General features: G+C 39.4%; 2 protein-coding genes across 3 annotated transcripts in view; one reads left to right on the plus strand and one right to left on the minus strand.

Moving 5' to 3' along the window:
* Window positions 1-23,699, plus strand: part of 2mit — a 66,859-nt gene that overhangs the window by 28,670 nt on the left and 14,490 nt on the right. The window contains exons 1-2 of one of the 2 annotated variants that reach the window (XM_068301547.1): window positions 12,417-12,576; window positions 13,155-13,540. The exons of the other annotated variant lie outside the window; for it this stretch is intronic. The gene's annotated coding sequence lies outside the window, so the exon portion shown is untranslated. Of the gene's footprint in view, window positions 1-12,416; window positions 12,577-13,154; window positions 13,541-23,699 lie in introns of those variants that run through there. 2 annotated transcript variants of the gene reach the window in all.
* Window positions 4,666-23,699, minus strand: part of timeout (circadian regulator timeout) — a 65,415-nt gene continuing 46,381 nt past the window's right edge. Inside the window, exons 12-18 of the mRNA XM_068301545.1 lie at window positions 9,946-10,038; window positions 9,777-9,825; window positions 8,902-9,043; window positions 7,084-7,289; window positions 6,676-6,764; window positions 6,331-6,534; window positions 4,666-6,264 (exon numbers count right to left, since the gene is read on the minus strand). Of these exons, the coding sequence (XP_068157646.1) occupies window positions 4,733-6,264; window positions 6,331-6,534; window positions 6,676-6,764; window positions 7,084-7,289; window positions 8,902-9,043; window positions 9,777-9,825; window positions 9,946-10,038 (2,315 nt within the window). The 3' untranslated portion in view covers window positions 4,666-4,732. The remainder of the gene's footprint in view (window positions 6,265-6,330; window positions 6,535-6,675; window positions 6,765-7,083; window positions 7,290-8,901; window positions 9,044-9,776; window positions 9,826-9,945; window positions 10,039-23,699) is intronic.

The raw sequence follows: 23,699 nt of genomic DNA on the forward strand, positions 1-23,699 counted from the left end.
GTGAATAAAAAATAAACGCTGCATACTTTTGTGCGTTTGCCAAATATCACATTTGTTTAGTGCTTAATGTTTTTAGCTACCTGCGATTTGCATGCCAAGCAGGTGCTACATAATTTATCAGAGCAAAACGCAGCAGCCAGCAGAGAGAAAACCAAACTGATTTATGTACTAAGAAAAATGCTGAAATTGTTTTCAACATTTAAATGCCAACTCTGACTCTGTCCTGTCTCTCTTTCTCTTTCTATGTCCCTCTTTTTGATACTCAGTGCTGACACCTGCGTCGCCATTTTGTCTGTGCAAATAGTGGACGAAGAGATTTTCAGTGCTGCAACTGCAATTGCCATCAATTTAATCAACAAGGATCCAATGGCAACATCAACGGTAAAATGGCAAATAAAAAGCCATCGTTGATGCCATAATTTTGGTTTATAGTCGGGAATCTGTTAATGCGATGATGACTCTCAGCCTCTCAGTCTCCGTTTGTCCAATAGCGTTCATAAATAAAAATCACTGAGGCTTGAATTTTGCATAATTTTTTTTTTTTTTTTTGCCTTTTGCTCCCCTTTACTATTTTTTAATTTTTTTGCTTTTGTTTGGCTTGTTTGCCTGGGTAAAAAGCTTGTGCAAATTTTTGCCGTGCATAACTGGCAAATGTTGGTTAAGCAGGGATAGCAGGAGGCTAACAAGAGGTATGCCAATGTCCGCCTTCCATTGCGGCTCTGGCATTATGGTGTGGCAATTTGTAACATGCCTGCATCCGTATGTATGTATATGTGACTCATGTATGTATTTATTGCACATGAAATGCATTGCACAATGCAATGTTAATTTGCCAACAGATTCTCCTCTTTTAGCATTCACCTGGCACTCCTCCTCCGCCCAGTAAGGCTAACGCCCTCCAGGCCATGCATCTGTAAATGCAATGAAACATTTTGCCATTAGCCTTGTTGTGGGGGCAATTAAAGTGGTGTGAAATTAAGAACAATCACCGGAAACTCATTCCCATTCGTATGCGGCTATCAAATATTTGAAGTATCAATTTATAAATTTGTTACAATTTTTTATGACATACCAAATATTTGGTCTATTTATTAAAGAGAAATTTACAAATAATACTCATGGCGAGATATTCAAACGGAATTCTGTAAAACTTTTTTATCCTGCAAATGCCACACACATACACACAAAGACAAAAAAGTTTTCCTGCACAGCATGACGCAAATCATCCCAAATTGCCGTCCTCACCTCGCGTCTGTTTCTGTCGCCTCTCCCCGACATCACACATATAGTTGAAAGCAATGAAATTGGCACATTCAACATCTAACCGCATTTCGCCTATAATAAATCCACACAAAAGAAACTTTTTGGCAAGCGAAAATTTATGCTTTGACTTGCTTAACTCTGAACGGCATCTTAGCGATTTGTTCGGGCTTATAATTCATGTTTTTAATTGGCAAAAACCACAGAGAAAGAGGCAGTGGCGCGTCTTACTTATTTATGATGCGTTAAATGTAAAATATTTGGCGCAAAATCAAAAGCAGCACCAGTCTGCCGGCCGGAATTTTAGACAATTCTAAATCATATGGCAATTTATGTTTGTGTGCTTTCTCTGCCCCGCTTTCGTAACACCCACAAAACAGAGAAACAAAAAAAAATGAAATGGCACGCAAACAACACATGAACGCAAACAAGTTGGGGCAAGAATATAAGGCTGCAAAGTTGGCAGCCATTAGGCTAATTATTAGCTCTCATCCGGACAAAGGACCAAACAAAATGCTAAGCCAAACAGTGTGAGACGAAGAGCGAGTGAGCTATCCTGGCTTTAGATGCACAATTGGCAACTGAAAGGATAAGTCCCATACGGCTCCACACTATGCTGATGTCAGCTGGGATCTTCCCCCATATGAAGGGAGCACTAAACGGGTCCAAGACACAGCATAAACTACAATAACAATTAGTCGGCTTATGGTGGACCCAAACCCAGAGCCTAAGTCAGTTTAACCCTCATCAGGCGTTATAGCATCACAAAAGTTACAGTTTCTAAGCTGCAGGGAAACACAAGAGTGGCTAAAGTCCATATGAGTTTACACAAAGTCCTCAGGAAATTGTCGGTTTTTGTGTCCTCACAGGTTTGTAAACATATGCTATAAAGAATTATCTACCTATGTACATATGTATATACCTATTTATGAATATTAACAGGAAGTGATTTCCTTAGTTCGATTTTACGACAATTTTTCGTTTTCAGTAGCTTATGAATTTGATTACCAGACGATGAATCAAAAGCAGCTCAATCCACAAAGAGCACTTTGTTAAGTGCGCCTGAAAGTGTATTTAAGCCTCAACATTTCAAAGATAAGTTTCATTGTTTTTTTTTTTCTTTCGGTTTTTTGCTTGCCAGCTTTTGTTATGATTTCCCAAATGCCAAGACAGGGACAACCAAGTTGTTGAGTAGCGAGAGAACCACCGAGCACCAAGCTGCCTTTGTCATCAGTCGCACTCAAAAAATTGTCAACTGGCAGTGAGTAAAGTTTTCTCGCCCAAGTGTTTTTCTTCTGTCAACCAAGTTGTTCGCCTTTCGCTTCCGCCTCTGCCTTCTGGCCCGAGACAAGTCAAAGGCGCTTTTTGTCTTTACCCAGAAATCTGCTTCAATCTAAGCTAAGATGAACGGCATATAAAAAGTTTTGTTGTATAAACATTGTGTGATTGTTAGAAAAACATGTGCCAGAGGCTCACAGATATGGATAGAAAAAAAGAGATGAAGAAAGTGAGAGAAAGAAAGAAAGAGAGAGAGAGAGAGTGAAAGAATTAGAGAGACAAACTCATCAAACAACACCATCATCTGCATATGCCACGTCTCTGTCAACATTCGTGCTTATTCCCATTCCCATTCACATACTCGTTATGATGAAAAGTCGCAATTTCTGTTTTTTTTTTCCTACTCTCTACTCTTTGTTCTCGTGCTCAGCTCTTAGTCATTGTGTGCGTGTGTGCGAGCGTATGTGTCACAATAAAGTCGCTTTTATAGTCCCGAGATTAGGTTAATCCCTTCGCTATCCGCACGGCCTTTGTTCTAATGACGTAGCGAGTTGAGGAGCGTGTGAAAAGCCTCGGTAATAACTCTTTCTTTCACTGACATTTGCTGTTTGTTGCCTCTAATGAAAGCAGTTACAGTTTATTGTGCGCACGAAGGCTCACACATACGCACTCCCACATCCACATCCACACCCACACATACTTTTGCATATTTGTCTTGCTGTTGTGTTTAATGAACTTGCCACCAAAAAAAATAAGAAAAAAAAACAGGAAAATGAAGAAAAAATGTTAAAATGTTGAAGCCTTGATAATCACACAAAGAGACAGCAGGCCCCCTGCCAGAGTTTACCATAATTTACGATGTATTAAGTGATTTTAAACATTAACTTGATGTTGCCGTTGTGCTTGTGTTGCTGTTGCTGCTGATGCTTCTTGTTTTGCAACCGCTTCAGCACACACACACACACACACACAAAAAGGTGTGGCATACTTTTGAGGGCTCGTGCAGTTGACATGTGCCAAGAAGGTTGATTAAATTAATGAAATAAATTATGAGCTGCTGCTCATCTTGTCGCACTCAGTCCGTTTAAATTGAGTGCGTGCGCCATCTTGAAATTAATAAGGTGACAGCGACTCAGTCGCTCGTTCAGTAGGTTGAAATGGAGACGAGAAGGTAGCTTATTCGCTCGCATGCCCTTTTTTATACTCTCACACAGAGAGATTGCCACAGAATTCAAAGAAAAGCCAATATTCACAACACTTTAAGAAAAACCTACAATATTTCTTCAAAGAAACCACCTTATTTAGTTTTTATTCTCCGTATATATAAACCAACGAGATAATTAAAGAGTATACAATTTTCGGGAACATTATGCTTGCTTTTTTAATTTCACTGAAAGATTAATAAAGTACCTTATTTACACTTTGTATTTAAACTCTGATTTATACTCAAGCAATGCTGTACCTAAAATCTATGCTTCTTCACTTCCTTAATATTCACCATTGACATTACGTATACGCCGTGTCTGATTGCCGGCGGAAACGGAACTTCTGCAGACCTTCTTTTTTTGGATTTTTTGTTGTCTTTTAGATCATTAACTTAATTTACCCCTCAAGTGGAAATTGCACAGCATTGTTTGCCAATTTTGAAGCAACTAAAGTGACAGAAAAATTGCTTTGTTTGATCATAAATTCAAAACCAATAAAAGATGAAACAGAGTCATAGGTAACACAAATGCAATTCATTACCCTCAGTTAGCAAGAGTTGCAAAGCTCATGCCCTTGAGCGAAGTAGGAATGTAGTGCAACCGTCTTACATCCGAAATATGAGAGCCACAACGAGAACACGAGCTGGAACAAAAGGCACCAGAAAGCCCCAAAATTAGCCGGCATACCTTTGCCATTGTTGTCATTGTGTGGTACTTCTGCATGACAATGAGGCCAGCATAATTTGTTTCCAGCAAGTCAATACTCACACGCATATGAAATGAATGTGGAAATGCTACTGTCGAAAAGAAGTACGGAGCTTGTTACCATTGCCATTCGACTAAGTGGTTTTTGTTGCCTCGGTTACCTTAATTTAAGTGCAGTTTTAGATATATCTTTCGTGTAAGCATGATCCGACTTAAATATTGAGACAAAATTTCCATTTATTTAATTAGTAATTACTATAAAATCAAATGTTACAAGAGAGCCGTTAAAAATCATCATCATCATCATCGATGATGGCCACACGACGCCGTTTAGGCGGCTCACCATTGACGGCATTCACCTTGGCTGGCTTTTTGCGAGCCAAAAAGTTTGCATCCTCGTCGCTGTCCTCTTTGTCATCCGTCTGGTCGTTGTCACTGCGTGGGCGTTTGTTTGCCTTGTCAACTGGGCTGGGCTGGGCGCCACCAGCAGCATCATCATCACCATCATCGTTGTCGCTATCCGAGTCAATTACATTAACGCGACGTGTGCGCTGCAAGGACTTGGCTGAGGACTTGATGGTGTTGTTCTCTTTGTTATGTTCCTGTTGCTCTTCTTCCTCCTCGAGTTCCAGAAGTCGTGCACGGTAGTCCTCCGAGTTGAAGTTAAATGCATCATCCTGCTCTAGTTCCTCCGCAGCTTTCTCCTCCTTCTTCTGATTTCGAATGGTTGCCTTTGTTGACTCATTTAGAACCATATCGGTCAGCTTTATTTTAGTGGCGCGTTTGGCTTTCAATTGTTCAAATAAATCATCCGTGTTGGGTTTTGTTGGCAGGTTCTTCTCATTGTCTGTATCATTCTCATCCTCATCCTCACTGGACACATCGGGCTGTCGTCTTTTGCGTGCCAATTTGCGGGCAATTTCATCGACTTCCTGCTCATCCTCCGGTGGAATTGATTTCTTGGCTTTGTTCTTGCGCTGTCGTTTAGGCTTGCCGACGCCTTTGGGTGGAGCTCGTTGCTCTATTTCATCGTCGCTTTTGCTAAACATCAGACTATCCAATTTACGTTGCTGTTGAGCTGCAATATTGTCAGCCTCTGCCTCTCGCCGTTGTCTGCTTCGCTTATCCAGATAGTCCTCTTCTTCTTCCTCCTCCTCTTCGTCGTTATCATCCTCTTCCTCTTCGGCATCATCGTGTGTCTCCGTTTCCGTTATTTCTATCTCCTCGCCAGCCAGAATTTGTGCTCTCAACTTCAGATCAGCTGCATTTAAATAGGTAGGGATACGCCAATAGTTCTCCATGCCCACAATGGGCGGCTGCATGCCAAGAGCAAGAAGGACCTTCTGAAAATTGCCATCATCCATGGCCTCCTTTTGAGCCTCAAGCAGGGGCAGCAATGGCACTCCATCATCATCCTCGGCAGGCTCATCTGTGTCCTCGCTAACATCGTCCAGACATTCTTTCAGCCATTCAATTGCCGTCTGATACTTCTCCTCATCTACTTGACCGATTAGAGCTCTTACTGTGCCCGCATCCAGCGGTGTACGTATCACCTTACGTGACTTTGGCTTGGCTTTGACGGGTTTTCTGCTTCCAGCATTTGAAAACATTGGCTCCTCCATATCCTCGTTGTCATCGTCGCTTTCGCTCTCGTTATTTGCCTGCTGCTTTTGTTTTTTTGATTTAGCCTTGCCTCGCCCCTTTGCAGGCATAATCTCCGATTTGTCTGCTATCAAATGGAGCTGAAGCATTCGCTTGATAATCTCCTGTTTAGTGCGACGATCTTCAAACTCATGGATCAGTCGTTGGAGGCAATCTGTGGCGGGGAAAGCATAATAAGGAATCCTCTCTGTTACGATTATTTGAAATCGTCTACACTTACCCTCCTCCATGCGATGCTGATCATATAAGCTGGTTAGCTCTTCATCCTCTTCCGGTTGCCAAAGATTTTTGCCAGCCATTGTGGCTTTTGTTGACCGTTTCGTGGGCGCCTTAAACTGCAGTCCCAAATCTTTAAGCTTCTTCAGGATACCTCGTCGCGTGCGTGTCTTGTCGACCAAATTGTCCAGAATCCAATCAATCACATCTGAAAGAGCAGACACAATTGAATTGCAGTGGCCAACGTTCGGATTGCTTTCATTCATTTACTGTAAATCGAGTTTTAATTCACGTTCGCAGCATTCGCAGAAAAAGGCGACGACTGCGAAGTGAAATTGGTTATATTTACCCTTATCTGTTTCAGGATTTCGTTGATTCTCTTCGAAGAGAAAACGCAGCTCTGTTTCCTGTGCCTCGGTCCAGGTGCCCTTTGTGCCGCTGCCAAATTATACAGGATATACCGATTATTTTATACTCTTTCTCTCTTTCCCCCCTTTGTAAATGCAAATTTAATCTTATTGATTGATAGTGAAATCAATTCCAATTGTTAAAATAATGTGTCTATCCGAACTTTTGTCTATTTAACCCTTTCACACAATGGGTCACACAATCTTTTTGGCTGCTGGTCATCATTTATCATGCGGCAACTAAACGACAGGCACAGACAGAACGAATGATGAAGCCAACATTCAGTCAATCATGCAACCATTGTCCTGATGGGGCGTCTCTTCTGTCTATCTATCCCTCTCATACTTACGCTTCATAGGCATCACAATAGCCTGTCTCCAGCTCATTTGCCTCCCTGATGCTTTTGTAAAATAATAACTCTGCATAGATTTTGGGATTAGTCGGTGCCACCTCGACAAATTTGCGCACAACATAGATGGCCAGACGACGTAGCTCTTCCTGATGGGCGTCACGTTCCACGCTGAAGACTTGTTGAAAGATGCGAAACAGCTTTGCCTGTAAATGGATAGACAGAGAGAGAGATAGAAAGGGGGAGAGTGACAAGAGTGAGATATAGTAATAGTCAGAGGCAAAGGCAGAGAGAAATTCAAATGAAAAGTTTCTGAAAAGACAGCCACAACAGCAGCCAACAGCCTTCGAGCACAAAGTCGAGTGGCTTGGGTGTCCACTGATGGTCGTCCTGCTCCCATCCTGCTCTTGTGGTTACCGCTTGCGGTTAGACCTCCTGCCTGGCCCTAAGCAAGATATCATTTGCAGTGGCAAAAACTTTATAAATGCTTCCCCCAATCCCCCAACCACATCTTTCTTCAGTTCCCTCTCTCCGGAAATCTTTTTGAATGTATGCATAGTTGTCGTCTACGGTCGTCGTCGTCGTCGTCGTTCGTATTTGGAATTTAATTTATCCTATGATTGCGCAGACCCATTAGTGGTTTTGACTTTGCATATGATGCTACTTTTGTTTTGCTTGTGGCCACCCAACCAGACAGACTGAATGAGTGGAGCATCACCAGAGTAGGCAGCAGATTCAACTTTTTTTGATGGCTAGCCCCATCCCAGCCAGCATCACATGCAACTGCTGCAGTGGCCGTTCTCGTCATTGTCAGACATTGAGCTGGCTTAGATCAAGCTCAGATGATATGATAAGCAAGGGCTGTCTGGTGCCCATTATTTTGGGGTTATTCTAATAATGCCACACAAAATCTGATTTCTTAAAGCTATAAAAGAGGAGGCAAACAAACAAGTCTTTTTTTTTAAAGTGAAATTACAAAACGAAATCCATGGATGTTGCCTGCCTGCCGCTTTTGCTGCTGTTCCTGCTGCTGAATGTGATTTATGAACTTGGGCCAAAAAGAAAAGTTTAATTGCCAACCGTGAAAAACAGCATAAGCAGTAGCAGTCGAAAAGAAAATTTAACCAGAAAAAGAAAGAGAGAGAGAGAGAGTACCAAAAAGGACTTTAGTCAAAAAAGTCGACTAGTCTATACCCTCTTTAATAGCAGAATGTTAAAGCATCTAAGAGTTTTACTATAAAATTTGTTTCAACATCATTTACATATTCAATCTTTATGATAAAATATTCATAATGCTTTGATTTTCAAGTTGAGCCAAGTAGACCTTTGGCAGGGCATTAGATGAATAAGCAAAGACCCAAAAACTGATTCAACGCAGCGCGTAAAAAGGCTTAGAAAGTTCAAATTCCAGCTGACAACACACACAGAGAGGGGGAAAATGAAAGAGGGAGTGAGGGAGCAATCCTGTAGAGAGGAGAATGCTGCTTTCTAGAGTATATATATATATATATCGTTTGTGGCTTTGTGCAAATAGAAAAAAGGTTTCGCTTAATTTGTACAAATTACCATAAAAATGAAATGAAAGCAGCAGCAACGACAGTCAAAGAGAAAACCCACAAAAAAAAGAGAACGGACAAATAAAAAAAAAGAAACGAAAGCATGGCGGACAGACTAAGCCGCAGCATTTGTTTTTGCATTTGACTTTGATTTATGTGCCAGGTCGGTGGCAAAGAGAATTAAAAACATTGCAAATGGTCAGCCAAGAGTGAAATCATTAAAAGGCTAACGAGTTATAGGGCGTGGGGCCACAAGACTCACCTGATAGAGCATCCCTGGGCAAGAGCATCCATAGGCAATGCGATGCAATATAGTAACGGCTGCCTTTAGAGCCTTTGTGGGTATTTGTGTCCAATCGGTTAGAACCACTGTGCAGGCACGCACAATTTTCGGATGCAACAATCTGTGGAGAAGAAGAAAAATAAGAGGAGGAATGAGAGCATGTGACAGAAAACAGAAAGCAAAACTCCAATTAAATAATGCTAAATTTAACTAATTATGATTTAAGAGTTTATCCTGCCCTCATTTTCCCTCGCTCCCACACTCTGTCAACCACAAAATCCTCGACACTCGACAAAACTTTTCAAAAACATTTAGAGGCAACAAAAGTAGCAACAACAGTAACAGCAACAACAATTGCAAAAAGCAGCGCAATTAAAATACAACAAGCACACCAACTTGACGCCATTTTATTATTAAACATAATTGTTGTAGCAGCGACTGTTGCTGCTGCTTCTGGTGGGTTGCTGCTTCTAAGCTGCTTCCGGCATCTGTACTTATGGACGTCGTCTAGCTTTCGAGTTTTGCGGCCATAAAACTTTTGGCACAAGTAATTTCTGACGCTAATCCTTAATTAGTAGCCACAAGGCAACGAACGCTCAAGTTCAGTTTCGTTTGCCTTTCAATTAAAAATACAATTAGAATTTTCAACACGGCCATCATGACGTCTGAAAAACAACGATAGAAAACGACAGACCGACCAAATGACAGACCACAAGAACTTTTCAAATAACAGCAATAAAATCTAAGCACTGTCCTTTTTTTTTCTCGTTTTCTCCATCTCATCCTGCTGGCATTCCACCATCTCATTCTGTAATTCATTACATAGAGAGCGTCTATATCATTGGCTAATTTACCTGCGAGCGAAATCATCAAATTTGAACGTTTTTTCGGTCATTCCATTATCTGTGTCAAAAGAAATAAGAAGGGAAAACGGGAAGACATGCAAATGCCATTAGTTGTCGAATATTTTTGGGCAAAATCATTTTCATATTTTCAGATTCACGGATTCATTTCATTACTCACCCTGCGTTTCGCCAAATTCCTCATTTTCCATCTCATCATCATCATCATCATCCTCGTTCTCTGCTTCATTCTCCTCTTGCTCTTGCGGCTCAACTGTAATAAAAGAGAGAAAATATTTGTTCAAATAGGCACTATCTGGCAGTTGATGCCACAAACTGATTTCTGCTATAAATATTATGTGAATTTCGTCTATAAGTAAATTAAAAGAAACTTTGCAAAGATTAGGCTAAACATTTGAAATTTTCCGAGAATCAAAGACATATACACGTAAGCTCACTGTTGAGATCTATTTCGAATCAAGTATACGCAGTGTAGTACTATAAAATGGTATACAAAAGACTCATCTTTCAGTGAGTAGAAAACTCTTATAAATGAAAAGAAGATGCAACAATTAAATAGCCGACTACCGATTGAGCTCGACCTTTGCTATTTACTTAGTTATTAGTAACTTCAAATTCGGAATTATTTTGTTATTAAGAATATAACAAATTATATATATATATAATTTATAATTATACATACACATAATTATAAACACACACATAAATGTATTTGTATTTGCATCATTTATTGGAACAAACAACAGAAATTAATTCAGTTCTAATTCATTTGATAAGACATTCATAGAGCTCACACAAGCAAGTGGTCATTTGTAGTGCTCACAAATGGCCATTAACAATAATTATGACTGTATGGAAGTGCACTTAAGCTGCTGCCCCCAGACAATGCCCACACCCACACACTCACACAAAATACAGACACATGTATGATTCAAATGCATGCATAGCTAGTGGAACGAGCACTTGAATGAAATGAAGCAGCGCCAGTTCTCCAAATGGAATGCAATATGCATGCCAACTGACACAGCCAGCCAGAAAGGTGACTAAAAGGATTCGTTTGTAGCCATTGCCACTTCTACTGTGATGCACCTGCTGCAGGCAGAACATAGTCCCACAAAAAAAAAATGAAAGCAAAACAAAAAGAAAATGTCAACCTGGCCGGAACAGAGAGCCAGAAAATCACAGAGAACCAGAGCTTCAAACTGGCTGAAACAACTCCATTTTGCAGGTGACCTTACCTTACACAAAGCCCAGTGGAATGTGCATCGCTTTATTAACGTCTTGAATTGGTGGAGGGTAGATGGGGATATGCAGGCGGAGGCTGGTAGTTTACAGGGTGGGAGTCTTCAGAATCCTTTTTCCTCATTCTTGTTCATGCCATGGCTGGTTGTGACGCTATTCGGCTCCATCATTAAAATACAATTTTCTGTGTCAGGTTCAAGCTGTATGCCCAAAAACACCAAGCTCAGAGGACACGGACGACACAGAGGATATGGAGGACACGAAGGACACGAAAAACATGCAACATGAACAGGACTGCAGCGATATTAGTGCATGTCTTTTTTGGGCGAGCCTTTGTAGATGCATTTGTTAGCCCGACACCCGACAGAACCTGTATGACCATTAAACATGAACCTCGTTACGGCACGGCTGAAGTGCTTTCACACAAAAGACTAAACTAGAGTTGGGTATGCTCGAATAAAAGGTTATGAATATAAAAAGATCTTTGTTGAAATGGTCTTCAAGGAGGTTCCTTTGTTGGCATTTTATCAAAGATTCTATAGTTTTCTAGACTAAACAGGATATCCAAGAGTCGATGCTACCTCAATTAAAATTACAAGCAATATTGTTGTTGCTGGCCTTGTTGTTTAGCTTTGTCTGAGCCTTGCACTTGCCCTGGCCACACTTAATGACTTTTGCGCGTTGCACACACACGCAAAGCCACCTGCACCTGCTGTTGCTGCTGGGCCCTTTCTATGCAGTACGCCTCCTGACCTTTCCATGCTAACGAGAACGTGCCTCTTGTTTGGCTTGCGGTTGGCAGCAGACAATGTCTCATGCCAAAAAACATCAGCAGTCCCCGCCCATTTCCAACTGCCCCCGTTCGGCTATATCTTTACAAGTTTGTTATATTTTTCGTTAGAAATTAATTTGAAGTTTCACACGAACAAAGATGACAATGGAGATATATATGTATATATAAATATTTTACAATGTCAGCCAAGGCAAAGGAAGCTAGCCGCCAGTAACTCAGCAGCAACTTGGCCATTGACTTCGACAAGCCCTAATCCTGTGATGTGGCTACATACCCTCCATTTCAAGGACTCCCAAATGCAAACAGGTGATGACAAAAACACACACACACATACAGAAGGACAAGGCAGCGACATAAACAAAATAATAACAAACGCCACCAGCAATCAACACAAAGAGCGTAACGCCGCAGGACTTCAACAAGCCAAAAGAGAAGCGGGAGCAAGTGAGTTTCGTACAGAGAGAAAGAGAGCTGGCGCAAGCGCTGTTGGTATTCGCAATTCGAGTTCGAACAGGACGATAACAGCAGTTCAAGTTGACATAAAAGCTAGTCCTAGCTACACATGAACTTCAGTTTAGTGCCGAATTCACCAACGTCAATGTCGACATACGCGAGCCAGAAAACTGATAAATGCTAAAGCAAGTTAATATCAAGTGAACTACTACTACCAAGTGACAAGTGCCAAGTGCCGTGTGAAAAGGCAAACCAACGAATTAGGACCCAAAATAGCGTCAATCAAACTAATATTACTTAAAGGTAGCACCAAAATCTAGCCTGTGAATAAGTGTGTTTACTCTGTCTGTCTGTCAGTCTGTGAGTGTGTGTGTGTTTTTGTGCGAGCGACACTATTGTTGTCTGTGGCCTGCTAGCTGGCATGGCTAGGAGGCAAGACGTCAAACGTCTCTTGCTTTTTTTTTTTTTTGGCAGACATCAAGGCGTCAGAATGGAAATGGTTATGGTTTAGATGGCAATGGAGAGATGCTTCAAATGTGGGCTCCTAACAGAGCTGGCCTCACTACTTTCGTTAAATCATGTTATTATAGCATACATTTGTGCGCTGCACGTTTTTTTGCCCCTTACATACATACAAAAAATATATTTTAAGCAAGTTGCGAGCTGCGTGCTCATTTCCGCCAAGGTCTGAACCATGACCATGAGTGTTTAGGTGCGTGGGTGAATGTCTGTTTAACTGTCTGTGATTCCATATAAAAGCCACGGCCACACGCGCTCTTTTGCCTTTTGAAATCTATTCATTTCCTGCATACTCAACATACACACACACACAAAACAGTGGCGGCAACTTAAATAAGAGCCTCCTATTCCTATCCCCTTAGTTAAAGCCACATTTCAACAGTGTTCTACAAAGTGAAATTTGCCACAAACTAAAAACGAGAAAGCAAAACGAATATAGAGCAAAACAAAAACGAAATTTAAACGTTTGGCATATTAATCAACAGAGATGCCAAGTTTGCCAGTGAAAACAAAGCAAAGACCTGGACAACTTATCACAGAGGATTAAAACAGAGAGAATCTCAAAGCGAATGAAAGTAAAAACACGAGAGAAGCAAAGCTAATCAACGTCTACCACATTCCTCGTCTATCGCTGTCCAGCCACGCCTCCTTCTCAAGAGGAAAAGAAACGTTTGTGCGAAACGAACAGCCGCAGCATCAGCAGCAGAAGCCGCCGCCTCATTTGGCCACTGCGGATTATGTTAATTAGGTAATTTCTGCTTTGATTACTCCATACCTGGGACAGAGCCCTGCATTTTTGTTTGCTTTTTGCCCGCTTTTTCTACACCCTCCCCCCCGACCAATCCTCATACCAACTGCCCCATTACCCACCAGAGCACCGCACCATCCCTTTGTTCAACAGCGACACCAACACCGCAAAGAACCCTCAACTGTCCACCTTGCTTACATATTTATGAAATTTTCATGTAAATTTCGCTAATTCATGCACATTTTACTGTTTTTCCTGATTTTTCCTGCTTCTCTTGGCCTTACTGCTACTACTGGCTGATGTTTTCTTCTTTTTCTGTGGCTGCTCTTTTTTTTTTTTTTTTTTTTTTTTTACCGTCAGTTGCTCAGTTTTTTAATTTTCTGCTTTAATTGCAAGGCAATTTGATATTTACTTTTCTCTGAAATTTGCTGAACCATAAAAACAAGCTCATAATTAAAATCAAGCAACAAAAACCAAAAATTGAAAAAGTTTTTTTTAATATCATTTGAGAGTTTCTGATGGCATTTGCTTATATTTTGTTTGTTTATGGGATAATTGTTAATTACACTGAGTAGATAATACTGCAATGTAGTTTAACTAACGGAACAACAATTGTCTATGAAACTTTTAATTTCATTCAAGTTTAAAAAAGTATAACATTTAAAATGTTCAAGAAATCAAAAAAAAACCTCTTTGAGATTACCAAAAAAACAAACAAAAAAACATTTATAGTATAAAAGAAGTTTTAGTATTTAGTTTATTATCATACATATATGTACTTCCAAAACCAGATTAAACGAGAAATTCATTTAAAACATTAAACTTTAATTCAGTAAAAATAACTAAAAACTTCACAAGTAGAAGTTTGACTTCATTCAATTATTAATTACTTCAAATTTTAATTGCATTTTCACAACAGAACTTATTAAAATTTTTAAAGCAGCCTTTCTCTACCCAATGAGTTATAAAATCAATCTTATATTATTCACAATTAGTAAAAATTGATGTTTTAAATCCACTATTTGTAAGTAAATTTTTCAAATTCAATTTGCAGTTATTTCTTTATTGTCTTTTAAATAAATTGAATTAGTTAGCCACGTTATGAGCATTTGAATTTAATATAATTATCAATAATCCAACATGTGTCAAATGACATTATTGATTTGATATATCAAAAATATGAACAAGGTTCTGTCTATTTGTAACTAAATCTCTTGCATAACTGGCATTAATTTGTTGGTCCAAATGCCTTAGGACATTTTACCTTTGTCAATTGTGCAATTTGACAAATTTAGGCCTAGACCAAAAACTCCTGGGAAGTTGTTGCAATAAAACCAAGAATATATTTTCGATAATAAAATCAGAAAGAGAAAGGCAAAATCTGACAGGTTAGCTGGCTGCTCCTGCTATCGGCAATGGAAACTTTGAACGACAATTAAATTGTGAAATTCAAAACTGGCATTCGAAATTTTTGGCTAGAAATTGAAAACAAAAAAGTTATTGGCAACATAACTGCAGCTTCATTGCCATCTGCATCTGCATCGCAACCCAACTTAGCCATGGAGCAGATGATATTCATTTTCATTTTCAATTTAATTTGATTGATTTTTGCTTTGTTTGTTTGTGCGATGGCATATAAAATTCATATGGCCGAATTATGCATGCAAAGCTGCTTTTGTTCGCCAGCCAAACTGAGGGGAGTAGAAGAGAGAGAAACTCTAATGAAATTCCTGTGGGCATTTTATTTATTTATATATCGTATATACATGTACCTACATAAACTCTCCATCCACATTCTTCACAGGCAAAGCCAACAAAAAACATTCAAAATGTGTATATAACCACACACACACACAGAAGATGTATATATTTGTCTACATTATATATATATATGTACATAGGATGCCATATTATATCACATTTATTCTACAATGGCAAAAATGTCAAGCATAAAGTATGCGGTTGGCAAATTAAGCCACGCTAATTTGACTTTTATCTGTCTTGGCAATAAAAACTGGCAGGTAGCACTCGAAAAGTTATAAAGTCCAAGCGTCTAAGCAATTAATGCAGCCACAAAGTCTAATTAGATGGCAGCAAAAGTGTCGCTAGATGGGCCAGATAGCACACACAAATATACACCACCCACCCAATACACACACACACACACACAGACACACATAACCGCTTTGGGGTTGGCAGGTGTATTGCTTGGAGTCTGAAACTCAGAGCTGCTGGTTCTTGGTGGAGAGATTGGGCTCAATTAAGCGTGCCGTGGTGTTGCGTAAGTGCCACTCAAGAAGCAGCCAAAGGGAGCGAAATGCTGCACCATGGGACACAAAGATTCATCAAGATCATGTCAAGAAATTGTGCAAAAATAATTATGATTACCTTTAAGGTTTATTTTGGATTTAGTTATTTAACGTCTTATGAAGTGACGTTATGAGGAATAGACTCTAGGGACTTTTTAAAATAATTGATTCGATGGAAATCATTATTTAAAAGAACTTAATAGTTGTTGAACGTTTTGTGTTAGTTAACTGATATTCACCAATTATTTGGTAATTTGTGCCACTGTACTTGCTTATGAATGATGCGGTTGTCAGCCACAGTGCTACATGGGGGAACACAACAAAGGAAAGGCCAAAGCCAAACCAAAACCAAGGCAAAAGCAAAAGCAAACCGAGCAACAGTCAAGGAGGTTATTGGGGTTGCCACTTGGCTCTGCCGCATAAATTTCATTGTTTGCGGCTAACAAGAAGGGGCACTTGCAATCACGTGCGGCATCATGATGTTTAGTAATCAAAATCGTTAGCTGCAACCCAATGTGGGCAGCATTGACGGAACTCTGGTTGCTATATTCACATGTGTCTGCGTGTGCGTAAATGTTATTGTGGCAGAGGCAACAAATAATCAAATATTTTCATTTGCCAGTTTCTAAGCGATTTGTAGCAGCAGCAAAAGGAACTTAAAGCCAGTTTAAATAAATCCGATTTATAGCAACTGCAAAACGATGGGCAACCAGCAAAAGCAGCAGCAGCCTCCACTGAAGGCTCAAATCAGGGGCAGACAAGAAGAATTTTGCTGATGGAAGTGAAGGAAGGCCTACAATTTGCATATTTATGAAGAACAATGGCCTTTGATAAAGCTAGCGTTCTGGCAAGTCGGCAGACTGAGGCGATTGCTTTAAGCTGCTTCAAATTGAAAAAAAGAAGAAACGCCAGACATCATAAGGGAAAAAAACTGATGGCAAAGATACAAATGTAAATGGTTGTGCGTGTCGGGGGCGGAGTGAATGATGCATACCCCATGCCATACTGTGAGGATGGGTTTTGAAGCAATAATCTGCCCTGATTTACGATTTACAGGCGCGAAATAGACAAGGGTCTGAGGGTCTGTGGAGGGCGGCCGACAATTTGCGTTTGCAATTTTCAGTTGATGGGCGACACACGCCTTCGCCTGGGCCTTCTCTATCCGCCCGCCAAATTGTAAAACATTTTAGTGAGCAAAATATTACACTATAGTAAAGTACACTGATTTTAGCATAAAGTACACTGATTATAGCATTTTAAGCCCCTTTTCGAAAATGCAAAGAGGCCAGAGTGAATATCAAATTAGCCTTATTTTTCTTTTTTGCCCAGTCATCGAGAATCAAATGTGCATGTTATGCAAAAATTTAAAACATAATCAACTAAATAGCCTATTTTATAAATATTTAGTACTCAATTATTATATTCATGAATGCAGCTATGAATATTCAATTTTGTCTTTCTTCTTAAGACTAGTTTGACTTTAAGTTCAGCTCTTTCTGAGTTTTTAAAGAAGTTCAAAATGGAAAGTAAACAAATGTGTTTAAATTTTCCATAATACAGCTGAATATATTTAGAAATCACTTTAATTCAGCTAACTGTGGGAATAAGTTTTTTAAAAATTCCATTTGTTTTTTTTACTCGCAACAATTGATTAGAATTCTTTCTTTAAAGTCCTCATCACTGTGGAAAGCTAATTATTTTGTACACTTTGTAGTCAATTTCGTTAGGCAAAAGTTAACAATTTGTAAAACATAAAAACTAAACTAAGGATTTTGTGCATTAAGATCTTAACAATTTGATTTCAATAGTTGCCGAGCAACCTTTTTCCTTTCCAAAAATACATTTGTAATGTAGTTTTCTACTTTTGTTGAGAACCACAATTTGTATATGTGTGTTAGTAGGTGGTTTGGTTGCATGCGAGTTCAAAACAGGCTGCACTTGGAAATATGGCAAATGTTTCAATAAAACATTAACAAAAAGAGAAACGTATATACAATTTTGTTACTTGCCAAAAAGCAAAGAAAAATAAAATAGAAAACCTCATTTCCCACAACAACGTGCACTTAAATAAACTCACAAAACCACACACACACACACTCACAGAGGGAGAGGGGTAAAGATGGGACTCACCTATAACTTTAACAATGCAAATGGCACACACACATAAAAAAAGAAAAGAAGGGTCGCCCAAGTCATAGCAACCGGAAAGTAAAGCACACACGCTGAGCACACTGGCAAATCTCACCTTAATGCCTAATCCCTGACATTAAAGTGTTGCGCCAACAAAGTGATTTGTTGTAGACAAAGCGGCCACACAGTGAGTAGAAGATGCCTCGTCTCGTCTTCCCACTCCCACTTCTAGCTTTCAGCATTCCTGCCACCTTCGTTCAGAACAATGGCAACGAGGCATTGCAAATAATCTTTGCAGTAAATACGCAACAACAATGAAAGGAACAAAAACGCAAAAAAACGAGCCGACATGGAATGTGTCTGGGGATCATTATTTGCCCAACTGGGAAACAAAACGTAGGCAGAAAAAAAGTCCTAAGAACCAAATGTCGCACATGACTGCGGCAACTGAATGTGAGACATGTGTGTGTGTGTGTGTGTGAGTGCGTCTCTTTGAATGTGTAATTTAAGCATTAGAGACGCGTAAAACCTTAACTCGGCGTAGAGCATGTCGAAACGGCAGCAGACTTCCCACCTCTTAACCTCACCGACTTTCTCCACAACATGTACACACACACACACGCACACACAAACACAGAGACATGAAAATTGAATAAATTATGCGTGTCATCACATGCCGAACAGAGCTAGAACAATGTGGAAACCCAAAGCCGTTCCTTTGGTTGCCAAGCAGCCGCCGGCTGAATTTCAGAGCCCCACAATTTGTGAGCCCCTCTTCCCCACACACACACAGCAGACAGAAGGACAACGAGACAGGGAGTCGAACGACATTCAACGGCATTTAATTAAGCATTTTGTATTCATCGGAAATGTCATAAAAATGACGACAACAAGCCAGCTAGGCAGGCAGTCAGGCAGGCAGAGGAGTGCCGCTAGAAAAGCGCATATGTTGCAGGATATACAAAGATATACACACACACACAAATATATATGTACACATAGAAAAAACACAGCCAGCTGCAATGCGGGGCAGATAAACAGACAAATAATATATACAAGTGTATATAGGATAATGCAAAACTAAGGGGGAGAAATTTAATACGATGTTTGCATGGATGTAAGAAGAGCATTTGCGATCTCGGCCCACCTTTAATTATTTCCATATGTTCATGTAGTCTATATTGTTCAATAACAACAGCAAAGTGCTTATCTCTTTACAAAAACTGGAATTCAATCTACCTTTTGGTCCAAACAACATTAAAGTTAAATGATTAAAAAATAATTGGGCTTAAATTTGTAAATTCATCAATTTAATAATGAAATCTTTGAACAAAAGGCTCATATTTCCAATTTCTATCTCAATTTCACTTTTTAAAGGTAATAATAATATAGAGGGCAGTAGTAGAGAGTCGAATAGTTTTCTATTTTTGCTGAGGCAAAATCAGTTCCCTTTTTTCTGTATGAACTAAATCTAAATTCTTAAACAAATAAAATTGAAACCTATTGTTTATTCTTTAGAGGAAAGAGGATTTTCCTTTTCTGTCGAGTCCTGGCTTAAACAGCTTTAATAGTTTACAAAAAAAAATGGAGTGCAAGTCTGTTTACAAATAATATATATTTTGCACATTTTGTTCAATTTGTGCCTTGAGAAAATTGTTTTGCACTTTTGGTTTCCGCTTTTTGTAATCTATGTTGATAATTTATTTATGCTTTTGCCTTTTCCTTTTTGCATTTGAGTTGATGTTTGGTGTTGGAATTGGTGTTGGCCTGGCCGGCCTCTTAACACCAAGTCACGTAGCTGTTTTATTTTTTGTCTCTCCTTTTGGGCGACAAACGAAAAAGAGAAATAGTAAAAATATGCAAAGTAGTTGGCAAAATTGCGTGGGACAACGTTTGGCATTTTCCATTTCAAGGTTTTGTCTACATGGTAGTTTTTGTCGAATTATATGTGAACAGTTTTGATATCCTTTAAGACCAGAGCGCACCAGGCACAAACGAGAATGTTGGTCAAATTGAAGTTGCTGATAAAATGTTGCTTAAGCTTAAACGAAGCAAAAAAGCTGCCTGCATAACTATAGAAAACAAAAATGACGAGAAAAAAAGAGTGAGCGAGTGGATATAATAAATGCTAATCCTGCAGAGAATGGAAAACAAACAAAGAGGATAAAAAACAGAACAGGAGAAGATGAAAAAACACATAAGCAGGCGGCAGGCGACAAAGTTTTTGGGTTGCATATTTTTTAGTTGGGTACAGCAGACACACAAACACATAAGTGAGTTTGGCAAAGTTATCCTTAAAAATATTTAGCAGGCACTCAACTGCGCTGCGCACTACGTATACGCACAGTGAACTAACTAGTCAGAGGACCCCCAAGGCGACACCTAGGTGCTGGTATCTAGGTACCTATCCGGTGTGTTGAACTTGTGTGTGTGTGTGTGTGTTTTTCTTCTTGTTTTTGGTTTTTATTTTTGCTTCTCTTAACCCGCCAACACTTTGGCATCGATTTTCTGTTGACTCTGGCTGCCATCTTTCAGTTGGGCGAATGCGGTTTGTTTTTTTCTCTTTCATTCTGTGGCTTTTCTCGTTCCCTTTTCCCTCCCTCTCTCTCTCACACTCTATTTCTCTATTTTTATATATTTGCGTGCCTTGGCTTTGGCTTTAAGTACTAAGAGCAGAAGCAGCAGCAGCAACGGCAGCGACAGCTTCATCATTTGGTATTCAACGCGGCATTAAGGCCAGGATATCTGCGACTTATAAGTTTAGTCAGCAGTTTTTTTACTGATATACTTTCTCTTTCTCTTTAAAACGCTCTTATGGCATGCCAGGTCGAAACGCCAATGGTATGCACTTTAATATATATTCCAAGGAATTGTGTAAATATATAACACTCCAACTATTATAATAAAGTTTAACTCGTGAGCAACTTTTGCATTGTTGGCATTTATTTTTTTGTATTTAAACATTTTTCATGCCACACATTTTTCTGAACGATCCAAGCATAACTCTCCCTCTCTGCCCTTTGTTAGATTATTTAAAACTGTGCGTTGCTTTTGCACCGTGTTGGCCAGGAAAAGTTTTTATGCCCCGCCCACTTGAAGGTCGTAGCAACTTGGCTCAACGCCTGCACTTTCGACTCTTTTACGCCTCACGGTCAAATTGTTATGGCTCCCGTAATGAATGCCTGCTAGCAAAATGAAAAAGCGAACAATAAACGTTGAAAATAAAACGAAAGAAAGAAAAATATAAAAATACATATATATATTCGAGAAAAATGCATAACAAATTAAAAACTTTGGCAATTCTTTTTCTCTGTTTTTTTTCCTTTTTTGTTTTGGCTTGGCTCAACTACCAGCAAAATGTTTTGCCATTAAAATATGAATAATTGCTTAATAATTCAGTTTAGCTAAAGGCGTTTAAAAAATTCCTCACCTCACCTCAGAGAGCAGTAAATGTAGTTAAAAAACGAAAGGAATAAACGAATGGAAATTTTGCTCATAGCCTGAAATTCTTCTACAAACTTTTTTCCAATTTTTCGTTTGAGAATATCCTTAAGTCATTTATTTATTATTAACTTTAAAATGAGTATTCTGTATAATGTATTTAAATAGTGTTTACGAGTTGCTTGGAAAGGATCATTGCAAATGGAAACCTTGTGAGTTGGTTAGTAAAGAACTTTTTCAATTTAAATTTAAATAAAGAACTTGTAGAATGGAAGACCTGGCTAACCATCTACGTGGTCGACGTGGCCTACCTCAGAAAAGTTTTTATATACTCAATCGATTGATGCTTTTCTCTTGTTGTTTGCTTAAAGGCTTAAATATCTCTGGCATCGTATTGTGTAAAATTAATGGCAATGCGTTCGTTAATTGTATCAAATGATATCCATCCTTGATTCTCGGTTCTGCTACACACTTGTATATGCATGTATATATTTTGTATGCTAATTCACTAATTGCCAGTCTAATCATCGGCATACAATGAAAATTACCAGCATATATCACGCGGCAAATGCTCAAAACGAACCCTTGCAGCGTCGAACGGCGGCATTCGGGCCAATGATGCCATGTTGCGTGCTGAACTTGTGATTTCCGCCACATTAATTTCAATTTCAGCAACACAAAAAAGCGTAAGCAAAACCTAACTGAAACATAGAGAGAGAAAGAGAGAGAGAGAGACCAAAGTTAAGCCAAAATACCCGAATGGGTGGGATACAAAATACAACACCACAGAGCCAATTCGACAGACGGGCCAGTCGAGAACATGAATGGGCCATGCCAGGGAGCAGTTGGTAAATGCCTTAATGGCCTAATTTTTGTTTTTTTCAACGCAAAAGACGTAACCGAAACACACACACACCGACACACACAGACAACAACACAGAGCAAACCGTCCCCACTTCTGAAAAAGAAAAGAAAAAGAAATACGACAGTTATGCGTGTAATATTTCTGTTCCTCTTTTTAAGGATACGGGCGGATAGAGGGCGGAGGAACAAGGCCGGAGGATGGCAAATTATCATTGAAGTTGTGAGAAGAAGAACCATTTCAAGGGTTCTTCGTTAGCTGCCTTGTGGGCCATGAAATGATGTCGTAAAAATTTAAAGTTTGCTGTCTGCTGTCTGTTGTTGTTGCTGGTTTTGTTATTCGTTTCGTTTTTTCTTCTTTTTTTCTGTCGCTGGCAGCTGCTTCATCGCAACATAGCGCCCCGCCGTTTTGCAATAATTTGATACTCGAAAAATTGAGCGTAATGTGCGTTAATGTAAATGGCGCGTATTACTGACAAGTGCCTTAGTCTGCCTGATAAATGGGTTGTCAGCCAGGCAGGCAGCTCGCTCGAAAACAGTCGGGCAGATTTATGCCCAGGACACATGCGCTAATTGTCAAAGGAGTTCTGCTATTAGATGACGGCAAGCAGCGTTGCCCCAAAAGGGTCATATCAATGACAAAACTTGTTAACAAAGCCAAGTCTGTGAAGGAAACAGACGACAAACTGTCATACAAAATCCGTCAGGGGATTAAACAGAGAGGGAGGCGCACCACCACGAGCTACCACAAGCAATGAAAATTAAAAGACACAAAATGCCAAAAAAAACAGAACATTTGAAACTCAGCCACAAAGGACTCTACGAACAGGAGAGAAGCCAGAATACACAAACAAAGCGATGTGCCACATGACACCGCGAAGCGTCGCACGTTGTGTGGCACGTTGACAACCAAATCAAAATAACAATCGAAATGATGGCAAAATATACAAAAAGACAAAAACAAGCAACAAATCTCTTTTGGCTATAGACAACTACAGACAAAAGAAGTTCTAAAACTAACTTCGAATCTAAATTAAAGCGCTTGTTTAATTCTTATATTCGTAAGACATTAACTTAAAAATTTCAATTGAAAATGTGCCAAACCACTATAACAAGTCTGACAATGAAGAAAAATACAGTAAGAGTATTAATTTAAAGCCACATTTTATTAAACTCATAATTAGACTTACTGAAATCGAAACAAGATCACTTTGTTCCCTCAATATCTCGCAAGATTTGCTTAAGCTTCGGACATTAACCTAATAGTTATATCAGGAACAATGTGGGCAAACATTGGTTGTAACTAAAGAGTATTCCATTGGACGCGTTTTCTTACATTTCTAGGTTTTTCCTTTTTTTTTTACAGGGACTAACATACAAACTCAATGGCCCAGAGCCAAGTCAACGACTCACCCATT

This window comes from Drosophila tropicalis, unplaced genomic scaffold, assembly GCF_018151085.1.
Source record: "Drosophila tropicalis isolate 14030-0801.00 unplaced genomic scaffold, ASM1815108v1 contig_878, whole genome shotgun sequence".
Lineage (NCBI taxonomy): Eukaryota > Metazoa > Arthropoda > Insecta > Diptera > Drosophilidae > Drosophila > Drosophila tropicalis.